The sequence below is a fragment of the Sinohyriopsis cumingii genome, chromosome 17 (assembly GCF_028554795.1).
Source record: "Sinohyriopsis cumingii isolate HCF-2022 chromosome 17, ASM2855479v2, whole genome shotgun sequence".
Taxonomy (NCBI): domain Eukaryota; kingdom Metazoa; phylum Mollusca; class Bivalvia; order Unionida; family Unionidae; genus Sinohyriopsis; species Sinohyriopsis cumingii.
Window position 1 is genome coordinate 29,768,066 of NC_142977.1, and position 18,946 is coordinate 29,787,011.

Here is an 18,946-nt window from a genome sequence, read left to right on the forward strand (position 1 = left end):
TATCAGACTATGTTGACAGACCTTTAAACAGGGTGCTTAAGTTTCAGCATGGAATATAAGAACGAAACTTACTGACCTTGCAGTCTTAAATCCTTTTCGATATATTTCAGCAGTTTCCATATTAGCGATATTATAATCTATCTTATGGCGGTGGCTTAACATTGCTGAATAAATGGCTTGTCGTTATGAATCGTATAGTCTCTTTGTTCATCTACCATGATGTTGTCCTTTTGTACACGAATAAGGTAAAGATATATTCATGTTTCAGCTAAAACCACGCTAAACGATAGCAATTCCGCTCGGGGTAGGTCATAAAGATCACTGTATTTATTAATCTCTTGGGATCATACATGATTCTTATTGCTTTATATCTACCAGTTTGACAAACTAGATTTCATTTCTCCTAGTTCTGCGTTTATTGTACACCTTATAAAAGGGGATTCCTAGTTAAGACAGTGTGACCATACGGGGTACATCAAGTATGTTTGCCTGGTCCTGATTCCATGGGGACACTTTCTGTGGAAATAGACCGATACATGTCAAGTCATCTGGAAATTCTATAATATTACCTTTATAATGCATACATTTTAGTACAAAGTGTGATAGATAAGAGTGACTGAACTCTTGATGCAAAACATGTCAAGATTGAGATATCGAACACCTGGTTAACACATCACGCTGTCAAAATATCTTTGATAGGACATACAAATGAAGAAATATAGTCACAGTCAGTGATACAAGATAGATCAACACTGCACTGTGTGCAAGTAACAGGAAAAAAGTACATTTAGTAGAAAAGGTTTAATATAAAGATGTATCTAACATACATTCAGGAAATTTTGCAAGACTGTTTGGATTCACATAGCTTGCAACTATATATATATATATATATATATATATATATATATATATATATATATATATATATATATATATATATATATATATATATATATAATTGAAACAAGACCCAATTTTGTCTCCCGACATGTAGTTCTATATGAAGATGTGCTTCTAATGCTTTGTACTCAATCATCCATATGTTATCTGTAGTTAAGAAACGGTTGTTGCATTCAGCTACATTACGCAAATTAATTCGAGGAAATGTAACACAGAAATTCCTTTCAATTAGATAGATTTTTAAACTGATTATACAACTTAGCCGACGTTGTTATAACAACATAACAATAGATCTGTCAGAAGTGACGTACATAAGTAAATAACACATGTAGAAAAATATAATAAAGAGTTATCATCAGAAATGAAAGCGTTAATATGTACCTATCACCATCATATCAGTTAAAGATTAAGACGGAGAAAATCACCTGTAAACTGTTATCCTCAAGTCTTAGAATTTTCTTGATTAAAACATACCTAACCTGGAAAAAGGAAATTAAATGCACGCACTCATGCATTGACATACATAAAGATCCCGCTCAAATAAAAATCCCTAAAGAAATATAGTCAAAAACGTTCTAATTACGAAAAGGATTTTATCCGGTTCTTAAATATTCAGCATGTTCCTCAGGCTCTATAATTTAATAGAAAACAAACCCCGCCTAGAAATGTATCTATCTTCAAAATGTATAAACTTTCCAGAAAGAACAATGTTAAGGGAGAACAGATTCCACTAATATGACAGATTTATGACAATCTTCCAGCAGCCCGGATTCGAATACTAAGCACATTTCAACAGGCATCTTCTATCGCGTCTTTGATAAATATGGATTTGTGTTGTTGGAGTTTTCTTACATGAAGGATGTGTGACTGATTTTACAATCATTACCCTCATTAGCCTTTAGTTAGTTTGAGCCTTTACAGACTAGACAGTTAGATATATGTATATCAACCTATATGTAACCATATTTAGCGATATAAATGCATGAGTATTGTACAGCTCCATCAGCTTAAAGTCGCAATCTTCCATTCGTCGTTACTGACAGGGATATAGTTTCACATACATGGATTTTAAGGATGTTTACAGTGCAGTTATTTCCTGAAATCCAGGATTAGCTATTCCAAATTTATTGTCGCTTTGTCTGTTATGAACGAAACTTGGAACTATGGGATGTTTAGTATCATTAAAAGTGCCAACCGGGGGCACTGTGAAGCTTTCAACTGTTTTCGGTAACACCGGTGGCTTGAGACACAATCCAAGTATACTTAACATCATTGTCAGGAAGAAAATGGCATGAACCGCGCTAAAGGAGAGAGTTAGTATGGCCACTTTGAGAAAGGTTCCGAAAACGTAGGACCTAACAATAAAAAGAATTAGAAGCCCAAGTGTGGACCCAAACATCATGGTAAAAATAGGGGCGTTGGCCCTTGTGAGAGATGAATACACTCGAGACTGATTATCGATGGCCTCGACATCGTAAAAGGCAAAGCAGCAATGTACTGCCACCTCAACAGCGTATGCAGTTGTAAGTATGACGTACAAAACGGATATAGTGGTCAAGGAAACACCCCAGAACCAAAGGAATCCGAATGTACCTAGCATAATGGAGAAAGCTGTCCATATGACAATAAGACAAATAACTGGATGAGGAATTAAGACAAACGACATCAGTGCAAGTGCAATAATAGCTGCTAGCAGTGGCCTTAGCATATTTGATTGCAGTTCGGTTGCAGATTCAATCCGGTTTGAGAACGAGCTATACGCAAATCCTGGCAAAATGTCGATCTTGTTAAACTGTTTCATTTCCTTGTAGAGCGATATTGCTTGCTGCGAAGTTTTCAAATTCACCGTTCCAACATACACCCGAGAAGCCGTTATGTTGTCATTCCCATAGTTTGAATAATACACATCGTTTTTATACTCTTGATATTGTTCAAAGAATTGACTCAGTGTTATCAAAATGTGTTGGTTACTTGAATTTTTGTGCAATTCGTATGCATCGAGCCAGTTTACAGCAAAGCGATCATCGATTACCTTGCTGGTCTTCATGATACTAATAACATCTGAAACCTTCCGGTGAGTGATTAAGTCAGAATGGTTAACATAACCATCAATAAAAAACATTACAAATTCCCTTTTATCAAAATGCTCGAGAGATATCTTATTGTATATATATGAATAAGAATGAGGGGAGATTATTTTGTTATCTAGCATATCATACTTCAAATTAGTAGCTCCCCATATAGAAACTGCCAAATAACCTAAATAAAGTAAAGCTGATACAGCCTTAAGAGGCAAATAGAGAGCAAAACGTGACATGAACGCCCTCGGCACAGTTTGACAGTTTCCTTCCAATTCCTCGCTAGAAGATGGTTCCTTCCCGCTACAGCAGCAAATGAAACAACGAGACCTCCCTTTCTCTTTTAGTATATCAGGCGTCTCTACTGGCATACATGTACAGCAGTGCCTGTTTAGAGACACGCGTTTTTCATGCACGGCAAGGCATGCAGCAAAGAAGGTCATGTGGTTAATGAAGACAAATCCCAAAGTTAATGCTGAAATTGAATAATTAAAGAAGTAAATTAATTTTTCGAGCTTGTTAATTCAAAATGATATTTCGTATGCGAAATACAAATTTGGGACAGATATTATGTTTAGGTAAAGCAAAACACAAAGGATGAAGAACAAACATTTACCAAAAATGTATTTCGGTATATTTGAAAATGCTCTGAATACATGACAAAGTGACGAGCGTTATGAGTAGGTTTTTTTTTCATTCTTGGCAATTTTGGAGTAAACCAAACAAAATTGTTATTGTTTAAATTAATGAACAAAATTCTCGAAAGAAATAATACGCACCTAATATCTATAATTTTGGCTTCACGTTTACAACCGGCTACCATTTATCAAATACATATAGAACAATGCTAATGTCAGCTTGTACACCAGATGTGCTATCCAATTGTGTACATCTGACAAATGTAGGTTGATGACAGTCTTTAGGCTTTATGATCGTTTGCAGCCACATGCATTGAAATAATCGTATATTTCAATACAGACAAATATGTTGTGTGCTGTTCAAAATATTTAGAGGTAGTGAAAATATAAACAGAAACAACCTACCTAGATACAAACAGAAGTGGTGCATTACGGGTATATTAGACCAGATTCCTACACCAAAGGTCATGATGTGGGTAAAGAGTGCCATAGTGATACCCGTGCTGGATGGGACAAAGATAGTAAGGAAACGGTCCTCATAATCTGATATTGCCTCATAGTTCACCGACTGGGCCAGTGTGATCAAAATGTAGTCAATCTCAAGACCTGCAAACAAAGCTCCGGGATTAATTTTAAGAAGAGAGGTGTACATGTTATATATATATATATATATATATATATATATATATATATATATATATATATATATATATATATATATATATAGCTGAATCATTTCTAAGATTTTTTACCTGAGTCTGGACAGTGTTTAGCAGTGAATGGTTTTAACAGTTACATAGGTGATGACTAGAGAATTGCTTTGGTTAAACTTCGTCCGTCTAATAATGAATTAAATCTGTAGTGATTATAAAGCATATTGTAAAATTAAAAGTATACATCACTTCCATTAGTGATAAAAAAATATCTTAGCAATAAGTAACTTTCAGTAATAATTTTCTCTTTATTTTTCAAAAGATTTTGTCTTTATATTAACATAGATGAAACAATCAGCAAAGAAATTCATTCAGTTACGTGTTTAATCTTCTTGGAAAAAGTTTGTCGATATATGTTTGTGTAATAATATGCCGTTGTGAAGACTTCTGTGAATGCATTTTACGTTTGCTTCCAGTCTTAGAGAAATCATGAGTTTATTGTTATTTCAGATAAGAAAAGAATGTGATAAAATCAATAATGATATCCAAGTATGCATGAACAGACCTACCTAAAAGAATATATGGCGTGCAGCCGATGATATTTGTAAATAGCACCCCACACCAGCTCAATAGGCCCCAAGACCCTAGAACACTCAATGGCACGACTAGGAACCCAGCACGGCTTAAATGTACCCTTTTGGACACACAATCTCCAGATCCTGTGATGAAGTTGCTGTAGGTGATAAGGACGGTGAAACTAAGACCAAAGAAAGGGGTGTCAGAAATGGCCTCGTTGCTTATCTCTTCGTCAGTGGAATCGGCTGTTGAAAACGCAATACCAAGGATATTTGACTTAAATTTTTTCAATGTTTTCACGAACGCATCCTGCCATCTTTTTGCCCTTTGAAGCTCATAGGAAGAACTCTGTCTGAGGTTGAATCTTAGTTTTATATACCTAGCCGAAAGGAGAGTTTCGTTTTCCACAATAACATCACCCAGAAAAGTCAGATAGCGGCTGAAGCATGCAGGAGCATTGCAAGGAGTGTACTTGACGACTCCGCTCTGAACACTTTTCTGGAATGTTAGTTTGGTCAGTTCTATTCCTTCTATCACACATTTTTCAGTTCGAATCGCGCAAATATCACGGTATGAAAGTTTATCACCGGGTAGGCTGATGTTAAGAATTGTATCTACTACAGTTGAAATATTCTCGAAAACGCCGTCTTCAAATATATTATGACCTTGCTTAGGGAATAGAATGACTTCGCCGTATCGAAGAGGGTGGGACAGCGTGTGAGGCCAAAAGTTATTTCCAGATTCGTCTCTAAATGTTGAGTCGATCATTGCCCTGTCGATGAGGGACTTGGTGTTTTCTGGTATATATAAATACTGGACGTCATTATTCAAATTTAATCGAAAGTAAAGGCCTAGACCTAGCACTCCATTTATCAATATCGAGAACAGTATGAATTTCCACGGATGGGCGGCCACTTTCTTTCCATAGACAGTGTAGAAAGATTCCAAAAGCTGTTTAACTCGCGTTTTCTTGCTCATTCTGAAAGCAATCATAATACTTTTAAATATAAAATAAATTCAGTGGTTTTGCATAATTGAAAATTGGTTTGTATATGTAAGCTCACGTCACGAGAGCTATTTTCATGTAATTTTGTGCTCAGAGAGTCGTTAGCATTTGATCAGTGAATAAAAGTTAAATTCTCTCATACATGCTTAGCTTCAGTATCACAAAGTAAAGTCAGGCATACAAGTTTTCTCTGGAACTTTAGTAACCTAACTCTTATGTCAACAGTACCTGAAAACATATTGTAATGGGCAGGAAATCTAGCCTCTACTTTTGTATAGTCCATTAATAGTAATGTTGGTAACGCAGGGTGAATGCCAGCACTAATAATAATACCACTATTTCGTCAAAGGGACTACGACATCGTAGCCAACTATTTTACCTTATTTACCATTATTCATTTCTGATGAATTCTCACCTGGATCTTTTATCTTAAATGAACATGTTACTTAAACTTGGAAAGAGTTCTCTTCCTGAATTTGTTTTGGCATTAATTAGCCTTCTTACAATATATTAAAAAGGGAGTGTCGTAGGTGTCTAGAGAACTCTTCTTTACCAATCACTGCCATTTCCTAACTGCCAACGTGGGTTGGAGTCTAGGCTAGTGGAGAAAACTCTCCAGTAGCGTCACTTAGGTCGGTGTTTTTTCCCGGTATTTTCCCTCTACCTATTATAGTGGCTGATATGTATAGCTTATCATCTGCTACAAATTGACGATAAGCCCATAACTGAGCAACGACAAAAATATTTTTCTTTTACTTGGCACTATCTAAGAATAATTTTGCTGATGTGCATTTCAGCCCTATAGATACATGCATGTTCGTATTAAATATAGCTTTATTTAGTCTCCTTGATTAGCATTACGTCCTTTTGGTTCATTTTAAAATAAAACATTCAGCAATCCTTAGTCGTAGATGATGTATGATATAATTGGAACAGATAGATGTACACAGAAGAAAGGACCAGTTAATAGAAAACTCCTGCTACATCTGATAAGTGATAAAAATGTATAATCTACAACAAAAAAGTACATTTGTTTGCCATATTATATTTTACGAAATTATATTGTTAGCATTTTAACAATTAATTGAAAACAATATGAGGAAGGACTTCAAATTGTGTTATCGACTTGGAACGTATTGTCATTAGAAATTGTCCTGTATTGGTCGTCTCATGTGAATACACATTAATAAAAACATACAATTATACATTTTATAATTTTTATTTTAAATCTTTGTTTTTAATGTTTTATAGCGAGCGCTACGAAAACACCGCAGACTTAATTCATTATTGTATTTGTTACCTGTTCAGCAGCAAAACAAAAATAAATCAAAACAAGAGTTTTTCTCCCTTACAACGGATAACGAATAGTTCGGATTATGCCTAGGCATCAATATATCATCAGCATGGTGAGAACATCCTGATGCTTTTACGGTAATATATAACTAATATTGTGGTAAATATGTCCTTTTGTTATCTGTAGGTTTATCCTTATCAGATCTTTGACAAGAACCTTAAATTTGACAACTGTTGACCTATGACGTTGGAGAGAATAGAGCATAACAACTATTGACCTAAGAAGTTTGGAGCGTTGTTGTTGTTGCTGTTGTGGTAGGGTTTAACGCCATTTTTCAGCACACGATAGACTATACATGGCGGCCAATATTAATGGTGGAGGAAGAAACCGGGAAAACCCCGGAAAGAACCACCGAACCACGAGAAGCTACTGGCAAGCTTTCTCACATACCCACATTGGCTGAATCCGAGACTCGAACCCACCACAGACAGAGGTGAGATGGCAATGATCCGTAACGGAGAGCGCTTTGGACCAATCGGCCAATCGGGACACTCATTTTAGTAATGTAATAAATTTGCCCACGGATGTCGAGAAGAGGACGTTTCTCGTAAATCTAGTAAATCTCTGATTCCAGAGAAGTCATGGACGGTTTAGAAATAATTCTGTGAATATATGCAGTAATAAAAACTATGCACATTCCGTTGAAATCAACAGATGGCAATAAAACATAATCACTATGCAGATTCGTATACACTTTATCTTCATAAAATATTGAAAGTCATGGACACATTCTACATTTATCGACAGTTAAAGTGTATAACCGTTTAACGATTTACTTCTATAAAATTTCGTGAATTGTCATAGCTATTACAAAAAATGGTTGAATATAAAAATGGAAGATGGAGAAATAGACAAAGTAATCATGAGGTAATTAAATCAGTTCGCGCAAATCACATAATTAGTGACAGAATAATCATCAGAGGCAGTCTGTGTTTATTAGTTGATTTTTCTGTTAGACATGCCTTTGTCATTATTTTCAACAAAAGTATTGTAAAGGTTTATACTAAGAACATTACACTGGCTCAGATAGCTTATTTATCTATACTGATATATTACACCTTATTTGGTGATAACCCTTTTTGAAAATTTCATTTATATACTAGAATCTATGAAATCAGAGACATTCATACATAGTTATGTCAGTTATATATATATATATATATATATATATATATATATATATATATATATATATATATATATATATATATATATATATATATATATATATATATATATTCCGATCTGTTTTCAAGACTTAATTTTAGTTCAAAGCATAATCAATTATATGAATAGAAGAATTCCTGCTTTTGGAAATGAATTTCGTGCCAAGAGGGTTACTAATAAGAAACTATCGAGTTCAGTTAATAAGACAATTGTAAAATATTAAAATGTTTATTAAAACATTATAATTTACAGTTTCATAACAAAAATACATCCAAATAACGGGTACAGCAATGACTAGTCCTATGGCTTTATCATACGCTGCCTTTTCCATGTTAAAATTGTTAAAAGATTTTCATGAAAAATATAGATTTTAGTCCCAATGTTTGTTTAAGATTTTTAAATGAAGTTTTTATGATCTGGAATTATTCCGAAGAAGAACCACACAAATGCAATACTCACATAAGTAGTTCCACCCTTTACATCAATTTGCTTACGCTGCGAATATGTGAGTGGGGAATATTCGCTTGGTCACCCAGGTCATGTAAAATCGGTATACCCCACAAACAGGTGAGTATATTTCGACTTATCTTAAAGATGATTGTCAATTACAGAATTCTTTGAATAACAAATGTATATTTCCAAAACAGGAATTAGCCCTATACATGTAATTGAATCTAATTTGATCTGAGCCCGGAATGTACGAAAGAGACAAGTATAATTCATTTCATACAATGTAATCATTTATTGAACAATATAGTCTACTCAACTTATCAAATCGAAACAAAGTAAAGCAATTTATTAAAACAAGCCGATTCCCGTTTATCTAAAACGAAGAAGTTTGCAAGATATTTTTTTCAGAAATAAATCGTCACAGAATAAGAAAACAACATTTCATCAACTAAATGTTAAATAGACTAGAATGTTCTCAATTTTCAAATATTAGAGAAAGTATTTATATTAGTCGTTCCAATACAAAAAATAGTTTTCTTCAAGTTATGAAATGATTGCATATCAACTGATATAATTTATTTGCTAGCCTGTAACAGATGTAAAATGTGAACGCTTGTATAAATGTATGCATGACTTTTGTCTCTATTTGATGATTTCACTTGTTCAGTTGTCATTAGAGACGTCTTCCTCAACCCGCTATTGATGTGAGATTGTTATGCTAATGCCTGTCATTTATAACGTCTTTTTTATTTCAATTCTATTCTAAAATACTATTCTTGAAAGTTTACATTACTATTAATAGCACCCTGTCCTCTGATGTGCGTTAATTGTTCGTGCTACAAAGAATATCAACCGGATAAGGATATCACAGACATTAAATATTAAACTAAAGACGTAGAAGACTGAAGACAAAACATTGAAAAAAATTATTCAATAAACATTTTATATAACAATCTTGAATGAACATCATATCTTGCATATTTTATTGCGCGTTTATTAGTGTTGTCGAGAATGTGTGCTCATTCAGATTAAAATTATATAGTTTTAATCTTAGAAAAGGACGATTCTAAAGGAAAATCATATTATATATTTCGATGTTCAAGATTATCTACTAACGTTCGAAATAAAATTATGTATGCCGGCACTATCTATTAAACAATCTCAGTGCACAAATACATATTTATAATATGTCTGCTTTTTTGAAAATTTCCAGTACTTCTATGCCAAACGCAAATGAACTCCGAGACTTCTTTGCTATGTAATCAATGCATCTTAGATAAATATGCACCTAAAGGCAACGACACAAAGAGCTTCTTTACCTTTCCAGCGTTCTCGTCTACGTCTAGCAATGGCAGGTGCAGCTCTGCTTGAATACAAGTGTGGCGATGAAATTAGGCTTGTAATTGTCATATATAGTCGTTAACAAGACATCCATCTTCATTTTTAAGCCTACTTATCCTCACCTACGTGAATAATGCAGTAATGTAAAATTTGCATTTTGCCAGGAATACAGGGCACACAGTCTTACTAATGTAACGGAAAAAACTTCATTACATAAACCAAGTATATTTTGCATTAAAACTAGTATAAAGACCAACAAAATAATTCAAATCGCGATAAATGTGTCACCACAAAACTGATACAAAGAGGAACTGTAGAAATTACACTAACGAACCAAAACTGACATTCAGAACAGTTAGCTTGTACTGCCTGATACGGCTATCCATTAGCTTACCTGGAAAAATGTAAATGTTTTACATAGGTTGTAACTCAACCGTATGCAATTCAGTGCAAAAGGACATTTTTAAACAAATATTTGTTTCCTTTTAGAATGAAAGATAACAAACAATGATACTTTATATCAAAACACAGGTACGTATTTAGGACATGACCATTATTACGAAAAATGGATTAATTTAAAAGGATGTATTCTGATTCAATAAACGGGAAACAATTCCTTAGGCAAGGGGAATTTAACAGTTAAATGTACACAATCCCTGAGTTTTAATTAAAATGCAATCCATTTACAAACAATTAAAACTACTTATTGGAGCCTATAAAGGTGACAGTTCGTTAACCGCCCAATCCAATATCTCATGTTCGATGTATGAATACATATAAGAGTACTGTAATTCTTTATATCCATAGATAGATATATAGACAGATAGATCGATAGATAGATAGATGGGTGGGTTGGTGGGTGGTGGTTGGGTGGGTAGGTAGGTAGGTATGCATGCATGCATGCATGGCTGCGTGTGTGTGAATATGTATATATGTATGTGTGTAGGTAGGTAGGTATGTGTGCTTTCATCTGTTTCCAACAATTCAAAACTTGACAGACAAACATCTCTAACTTTTCCCATTGACCCAATTCAATAACAATAAAAAATAACCTCAAAATTAATCATGTCCAGGCAAATATCGATGGAATTGATTTTTAAATGAACACGTTTTCCTGTTTACTTCTTGAATTATTTGTCTTCAGCAAATGAACAGCATGTGATGTAAAATTATTTTTTTAAATATTAACTATAATAGTTTGACCACTCCCGTGGCCTATTGGTTAGAGCGTCCGCCCTGGATGCGGGAGGTCGCGGTTTCGATCCCCAGCCGAGTCATACCAAAGACTTATAAAAATGGTGCTAACAGCTGCCTCGCTTGGCGTTCAGCATTAAGAGGTTAGTGTTAGGACTGGTCAGCCTAGTGTCAGTATAATGTGACTGGGAGGGGCATAATGCTAAATGTTTGCGGCTTGATGCCCCAGTGCTAGACATCACTATAAACTGCTAAACTGCAGACATTTTAGCGATGTGCCTGAACATTTTTTAAAGCTATGTTAAAAATCCAAATAACATCGCACATCATCTAGTATCATTTACATCTGAGATATTCCTTAGAAAAAAGATCAGTTCACAAACAACCGTAATGTATAATGAGACAGTGCTTTATTCTGACTATTGTTTATGTGCAACACAACCTTGTTCGCGATTAAATTGGTTAAATGGGTTAAAGAAAACATTTCATAAGCTGCGACATTATATATTCTTTATTAGACATGCTACTTCATCATCTATGCATAATATAATCAATCTTTACAGATTGATGTGTTGAATGACGATTAAAGGCGTGACAAGCATGGGTGTCGTGCTAATGAAAAATAATGAGAAATAAATTATTTCGTCTCACATGTGATAAGCTGCCAATATTATAATGGCTTGTTTGCAAGGAGACATGTTTATGACATTAGCACTGAAAACTAATATGTAACTAAGAGATGCATTAAGAACAAAGGTATTAAGGTTTCAGTTTAGTTTTAAAATAAAAAGATAAATAGTAATTCATATTGTCATAATACAGAACAAGGTGTTCTATCTGGTAGAGGGTCTTAATTAAAAGATTATGTTCCTTTCTTCATGACATATAAACTTCCTTTTAAAGGACGTTTAGAATGGAAATTTAGATATCATTTGTACAATCAGAACAGGGACAATGTCTTTGCCCTGTTACAAAATTGCAAAGAACAGTCATGCCAGTCTTTCGTGCAAACAGCGTTGATAACGCAACTAATTTGTCATATCCGTGGTAAATGAAAACCACCTCATCTTTATTCTCGCATTCAGTAGTAATACAGTTTTTTCTGATGACGAGGAACGGAAAAATCGCAGCAAATTTCATGAAGATCTTTAAAATCTAAGATTGATTGCTTAAACTCCACCGTATGTCCAAATAGTTACCTATTGTAATAATAAACATACCCTGTGTGACTTGCTTTTAATAAGTAATATATTTTAGTCTACGCATTTGAATATAGGCAGTTTAATATCTTAAAAAGGACACCATCATTTTAATGTATCAACCATTCAAGCCATGTATATTTATAGTGAGACTTAGTATCACAGTGTATTTCTTCTTTTCCTTCCTTGTCATTTTTTAAATTTTCTTCCTTCTTGAAGATTATTCAAATCAACGACATTCACTATTTCACGAAATCCTTTCCAAAATGAGGAAAATGTGCATTACCTAATTATTCTTATAGCATTGGCAATTTGCCATCTAAATCAACTAGGTCACATTTGATAATAATGAATAACGATACATAAAGTCCATAATCTCTTTATACCCGATATTTAAAATCTGATCTAACCTGACGTGTTCTTATCTCTTATGATAACTCTTACATTTTCGTGTTCATAGAGAAAAATGAAAACTGATAGCATTAACCAGGGTTTTAAAATAATATAAGAGAATATTTTACCAAATAAGTTCATTTATATCTTTATTTAGGCTTTTTTAACATATGTGATGAAATGTTACCGTACTAATGGTCAATAACAGAGAGACGTGGTAATCTGTCTAAATCAAGGTAACGGTCATGAACAAATGTTAAAGTGATCAACATGAAAGTTTTATCATATCACTAAGCGTCTTGTTTTGAATGGTTGGCTTGTTGAAATATTTTAAAAAATGCAGAAGTGGAAAAGAAACTTCATTTAAGAATTATGAGCTCTCAGAAGGCTGTGCATAGGGTGATACCTAATAATCTACTTTGTCATAAAAATGATTTGCTTAACCAATTAATAGCTATTAACTTATCAAGCATAAGGGGAAAGTGAAGAAAAGAAACATACCATCCAGAACGTAGTACAGGAAAAGCATCACCTTGACTGCAAAGGTAGTATGAAAGATACACATCGGCCACTTAAAGCTTGAAGCATTTAATTCATCTTGTGACGATGGAGGAGATCAAGACATTAAAGCAAATGAAGTAAGACGTAAGTATGTAAGCTAAGAATTGATTGGCAAGTCTCTGTGACATTGTAGGAAAAAGCAAATCGTCGACAATGACACGCTTAAATTTAAATGTAGATAGACATTCTACTTCACAACAACCATACATTCATATTTGAAAATAAATGTACACTAAGTCTTTGTAGATAAAATCTTTCAAAATATCGAAACAGATATTTAGTTATCGTGTATGATTTGGTTGAAGGGTAAAAATCCATAAAGAAAATATTTCTCACTAGCGAGAATACATATATTTCGCAAAGGAAATACTAAACTGACAATCATCAATGGATTGATCAATATATTTTCTAGTTTGAATTTTGTATAATAAAGACAGATTTATACAATTGAACTTGTATCAATTATGTTTTACGAATTTTCTGTTTGTATGTTACATTAGACTTCTATATATTGTTACTGCTATAATATCATGAATAATTAAAACACTTCCAACGCATTTGTTTAAATGTCAAAGAAAACTTACAGTAGTGCGAACACTAGTTTCAGTTTTTTGTACACGTGTAAGAAGAATATAAAAACTTAAACGATGAATATTTGAGATTATGTTATTCACATTGACGACCAATTGTATTTTAATCTTTCGTAAAACGTGATTGTTATACCAACGCTGAAAGTGTTTCAGAAATATGGGGAACTTGTTAACAAAATTTCTTATAATACTTTTCATATGGCTGAATGCGTTATAATTACAGGATGCCTTATATTTGAAGCTTCTTAACTCATCTGCTTACAATTGAAACGGAAAGAAGTCGATTTAATAATTATATGACATCAGCATTACCTTGCATAAAAAGAATTGATTACAAAAATTAGTTCACGCGGTTGACTAGATATTGATTGTTTACTGTTACCGTCCGTTTTAGTGGTCTAGTGGTACAATGTTTTAACAATAGTTCTTAATTACTCTAACAATATTGTTTTCAGTCTAGTCATGGGCGTTTAAAATGTCCTTATTGATTGGGCACACCTTTTGTATGTTGTGGATTCATCGCCATCATGGCTGTTTAATTGCACTCTTTCGTCAATAAATTGTTGGATTCACTGTCTAAGTGTTTCTAAATGATCGCACTAAGATTCCAAGTAATGTCCAACTAGTGGTGAGGCCTGGTTTGCTATCACGAAAGTTTGAAATGCATTCAGATTTATAAAACTAGAGTCTACTGTGTAGGATAATTTGAGTGTCAAATAGACATACCTGCCAATTGGACAGGAAAAAAAAAACGACAGCTACAATATTTCCCTTTTTTCGTAAGAAAGTGGCGAACTGTTTTCCCAGGGGACTGTTGGGTGCGCTAAATTCGTTGACATGACGTCCATGTAGGGACAAACCCAAACTAATGGGCTTTTCCAAAAATTTGAAATCAGTGTCACTTATCATGGATTGGGATTATAAATATGTCCGAAGATATTAGATTGAACTAACTGATTAACTCCATAAAATTAATATTTTACACTTGATTTCTTCTCATGACTTTTACAAAGCAATAACGACCTCAAATTCAAACGAAAAACATTACAAGTAGTAAGCAAATCCTCGCCATAAAATTGTACAATATGCGTGGAAGGAAAAGCAGTAGGTGTGATGGGAAAAATATAGGCAATGCAAAGAAAGAAAAGTGAATTCAGTTTATGGTTCAAATCGGTATCGTAATGTTGGAAAAATAAAGGTGACATAACATAAGAAGAAAAAGGAAGAAAAGAAAGATAACACATATTAGATAACACATATAAGATAAAATAAAAACATATAATGATACGATTACAAAAACAAACACCATGAAATTAGAACACATTAAAAAAACATGCTGAGAATATTTAAGGTAGGAAACATTATTAGATCTTTAAGTTTGTTCTTGCAGACGAAATAAGTGAGTTTTGAGAGCCCTCTTGAATGTGATCACTGTGTCTTTGTGTCTAAGTTCAGTGGGCAATTCATTCCACGTTGATGGGCCCTGATATGCAAATGAACGCTGTCTATATGACTTTGTTTACTTGCTTGGAATAATGAGTATACGATTGTCAGAAGAGGAGCGTAAGTATCTTGCTGATGTGTACACATGAGTGAGGTCGGATAGGTATGTTGGACTAGAGTCCGACAGTGAAACGTAGTACAGAGAACAAATTTTGTGTTTGATTGTGGATCGAATGGATAGCTAGTGTAGTGTACAGAGCAGCGGGGAGGTGTGCTCTGATCGTGGTACTCTAACTTTGATCCGAGCAGCTGTGTTGTGAACTTTTTGAAGTTTCTGGAGTATATATTGAGATGAAGCAGACAGAATTGAGTTACAAGAGTCCAGTTTTGAAAGTACTAATGAACACACAAGTGTTTTAGTGGCATCAACTGAAAGATATTTGCGAATTGAGCTGATGCGTCTCAGCTCAAGATATGCAGCCTTGCATATGTTCATGACATGTTGGTGCAATGTGAGAGTACTGTCCAGAGTAACACCTGGGTTTCGTACTGATTGTGTGAATTTAATGTTGGTGTTGCTGATATTTATTGCTTGAGGTAAAGGATGTGAATCAGAACGTCTTTGTGTTGTGATCAGAATGGGCTCAGTTTTATCATCATTCATCTGCAGCTTGTTACATATCATCCATGATTTCACATCAGAAATGCACCTCTCTACACCTTGGATGGTAGCATCAACTTCAGTTGGGTGGCTAGATTTGTATATTTGGGTGTCATCAGCGTACAATTGGTGAGACACTGGATGATGATCTATGATACTTGAGAGCGACTGAGTGTACAGAATGAAGAGAACAGGTCCAAGAACAAACCCCTGTGGAACACCACAACATAGATCAACTGGGCTGGAGTGTATTCCATTTGTGTCCTGTTGACCAAGTAGGACTTGAACCACAGTAATGCTGTATCATGAATGCCAAATACATGCTGGAGACGGTGAAGTAATATATCATTGTCTATTGTGTCAAATGCTGCAGACAAATAAAAGAGGGTGAGAACTGTAGTCTTTCCGTTATCCATCGCAGAGAGAATGTCATTAACTACTTTTGGAATATTAGTTTCAGTACTGTGGTAAGGGCGATATGCAGATTTTACATTGCTAAAAAGACTGTTTGAATTTAGATGAGATACAAGCTGGGATAGAACAACCTTTTCTAAGATTTTTTATATGAATGGGAGATTAGAATATATATATATATATATATATATATATATATATATATATATATATATATATATATATATATATATATATATATATATATATATATATATATGCCAGTGTTGAAAACCTGTGATAATATGATTCAAGTACAATCACAAGAAAGGTACATTTTAAGCTATTTATCTATTTAACAAATATCACAACAATAAGTGACTTCCATCCTTGATTATAAAAGACCAGACAATGGAGCTGAAAATGACAATCGTTTATAATCCTCCTTTCAAATTTGATCGAAAATTAATAACTTGAGCACGAAAAATGGAAAAACAATTATCTGCAGAAGACCTGGAGACTTGTTTAATTTGTTTTAAATTGTTTCCTAAGATGACGTGACATATTTTAATAAAATAATAAGTAAAACAATTCAGGATTTTCGTTTTGCAGAAGTCCTAACAAAGATATCGTCAAGTCAAGATTAATAGCACAGAAGTAAGTTGTTAACCACTCTGAACACACAAAAATCAAATGGAGCGTGTAATTGAGATAGTAATTACTATTCTCCAGAAGTGATTAAATCATTATATCAAACTATAATCAATAATGATACAAAAACGAAGATAAGAAAATGGACTAAATTCTTCAAAGTGCAAATGGTTGTGAAAGTTAAAACCTGACATTACGTAAAAGTTCCTTGTGGTATATTTTATGACTTGTATAGTCTCATCATTGCTTGGTGTGAAATCTTGTATTTTCACATGTTAAACTATAAGGATATATTTTTTACCTGTGCGAATAGAAAATTAACATATTAAGAACAATATTTCACGGTTTTTCTCACAATTTATGTACATAAAACCACTACTATTGGAAGTTTTAGGAAAACTCTATATTCTGTATAGAATACAATAAAATGGAATTATTTCTTCAATTCTATTGTTGAGGAAGTTAGGAACAATTGACTAATTCTTAACATATCTATGGATTTTCGCGATATTAAGCGAAACATGTTTCTGCATCTATAACTTCTATGGATAAATCCAATGCTGAAAGACTATATTTCCGTAATTTCAAGACAATTTAATTGCATCAATCTCGTAATTGTCTTCTTATAGTCTCGTTTATTCTGCTGTATTATTGAACTGGTGAACCATCCCAAACTAGACCTTATACTCATGTGAACCCCCTTGGCACAGTTTGAGTTTCCTTCCGATTCCTCGCTAGTAACTGACTCATTCCCGCTTCAGCAGCTATTGAAGAACCGATACCTACCTTCGTCCTTCAGTTTATCAGGTGGCTCTACTGTTAAACATTTACAGCAGTACCTGTTCAGAGACACGCGTTTCTGGTGCAGAGCAATGCATGCAGAATTAATTTTATGTGGTTAATTACGATAACTCACAACGTTAATGCTGAAACTGGATATACAACAAACTAAAGTAAGTATGCAAACTTTTAAATTAAAAGTCATAATTCGTATGCGGAATGCAGATTTAGGACAGTGAGACCTTTTAGCTGCAGCAAAATACAATGACTGAAGCACAGCCATTTACACCACACACAAAAAGTATTTTAGCATATTTATATAGGCTTATAAATAGATAAATATTAAAATGTAGATTTATTGTTTTAGTTACTTTAGTTTTCAGCAATAGATCCATACACTGAGAAAACAATGTTTAACGAATAATGTCCTTGGAGGCAATAACACTAAATTGTATTGTTACTTCATTTTTAAAATCGGTTACAATTTTTTAATCAATATAGAACAACGCTAATGAAAGCATTTATCTCAGATCTTTTGTCCATTTTGCTGATAAGTTGAATGTTGTTTGATAACAGCCTTCAGGCGTGGAGAGGACTTTTGTCGTTTATAGTAACATGCCATGAATGAAATACATGTATCAACATCAATACAGCAATATATGATCTTTAGTGTTTTAAAACTTTATATGAGTAAAAATAAACAGAAACAACATGCCTAGATAAAAACAATAGAAACGTATTTCGGGTATAGTAGACCAGACTCTTACACCAACGGATTTGATGTGGTTAGGTAATAGTGATGGGGAAAGAGAGTAATGAAATTGTCCTCTTATTATATTACCTCATAGTACACTGAATGGGCCAGTGTGATCAACATGCACTCAATCTTAAAACCAAGGTATTGATGTTAATTGTAGG

At 33.7% G+C, this 18,946-nt stretch overlaps 1 protein-coding gene across 2 annotated transcripts; it reads right to left on the minus strand.

Annotated features, from left to right (window-relative positions):
• Nucleotides 1-880: 880 nt before the first annotated feature.
• On the minus strand, nucleotides 881-10,416 carry LOC149778342 (patched domain-containing protein 3-like). Of its 2 annotated transcripts, XM_089939154.1 has the most exons (4): nucleotides 10,142-10,416; nucleotides 4,839-5,824; nucleotides 4,022-4,222; nucleotides 881-3,453 (listed from the first exon to the last, which is right to left on the minus strand). In XM_089939154.1, exons 2-4 carry the CDS (start codon nucleotides 5,821-5,823, stop codon nucleotides 1,979-1,981), a joined length of 2,661 nt encoding a protein of 886 aa, XP_089795280.1. In that variant the 5' UTR covers nucleotide 5,824; nucleotides 10,142-10,416; the 3' UTR covers nucleotides 881-1,978. The 2 variants fall into 2 exon arrangements, with proteins under 2 accessions (XP_089795280.1, XP_089795281.1); XM_089939155.1 differs by lacking the exon at nucleotides 4,839-5,824 and having other exon boundaries at nucleotides 884-3,453.
• Nucleotides 10,417-18,946: the final 8,530 nt, after the last annotated feature.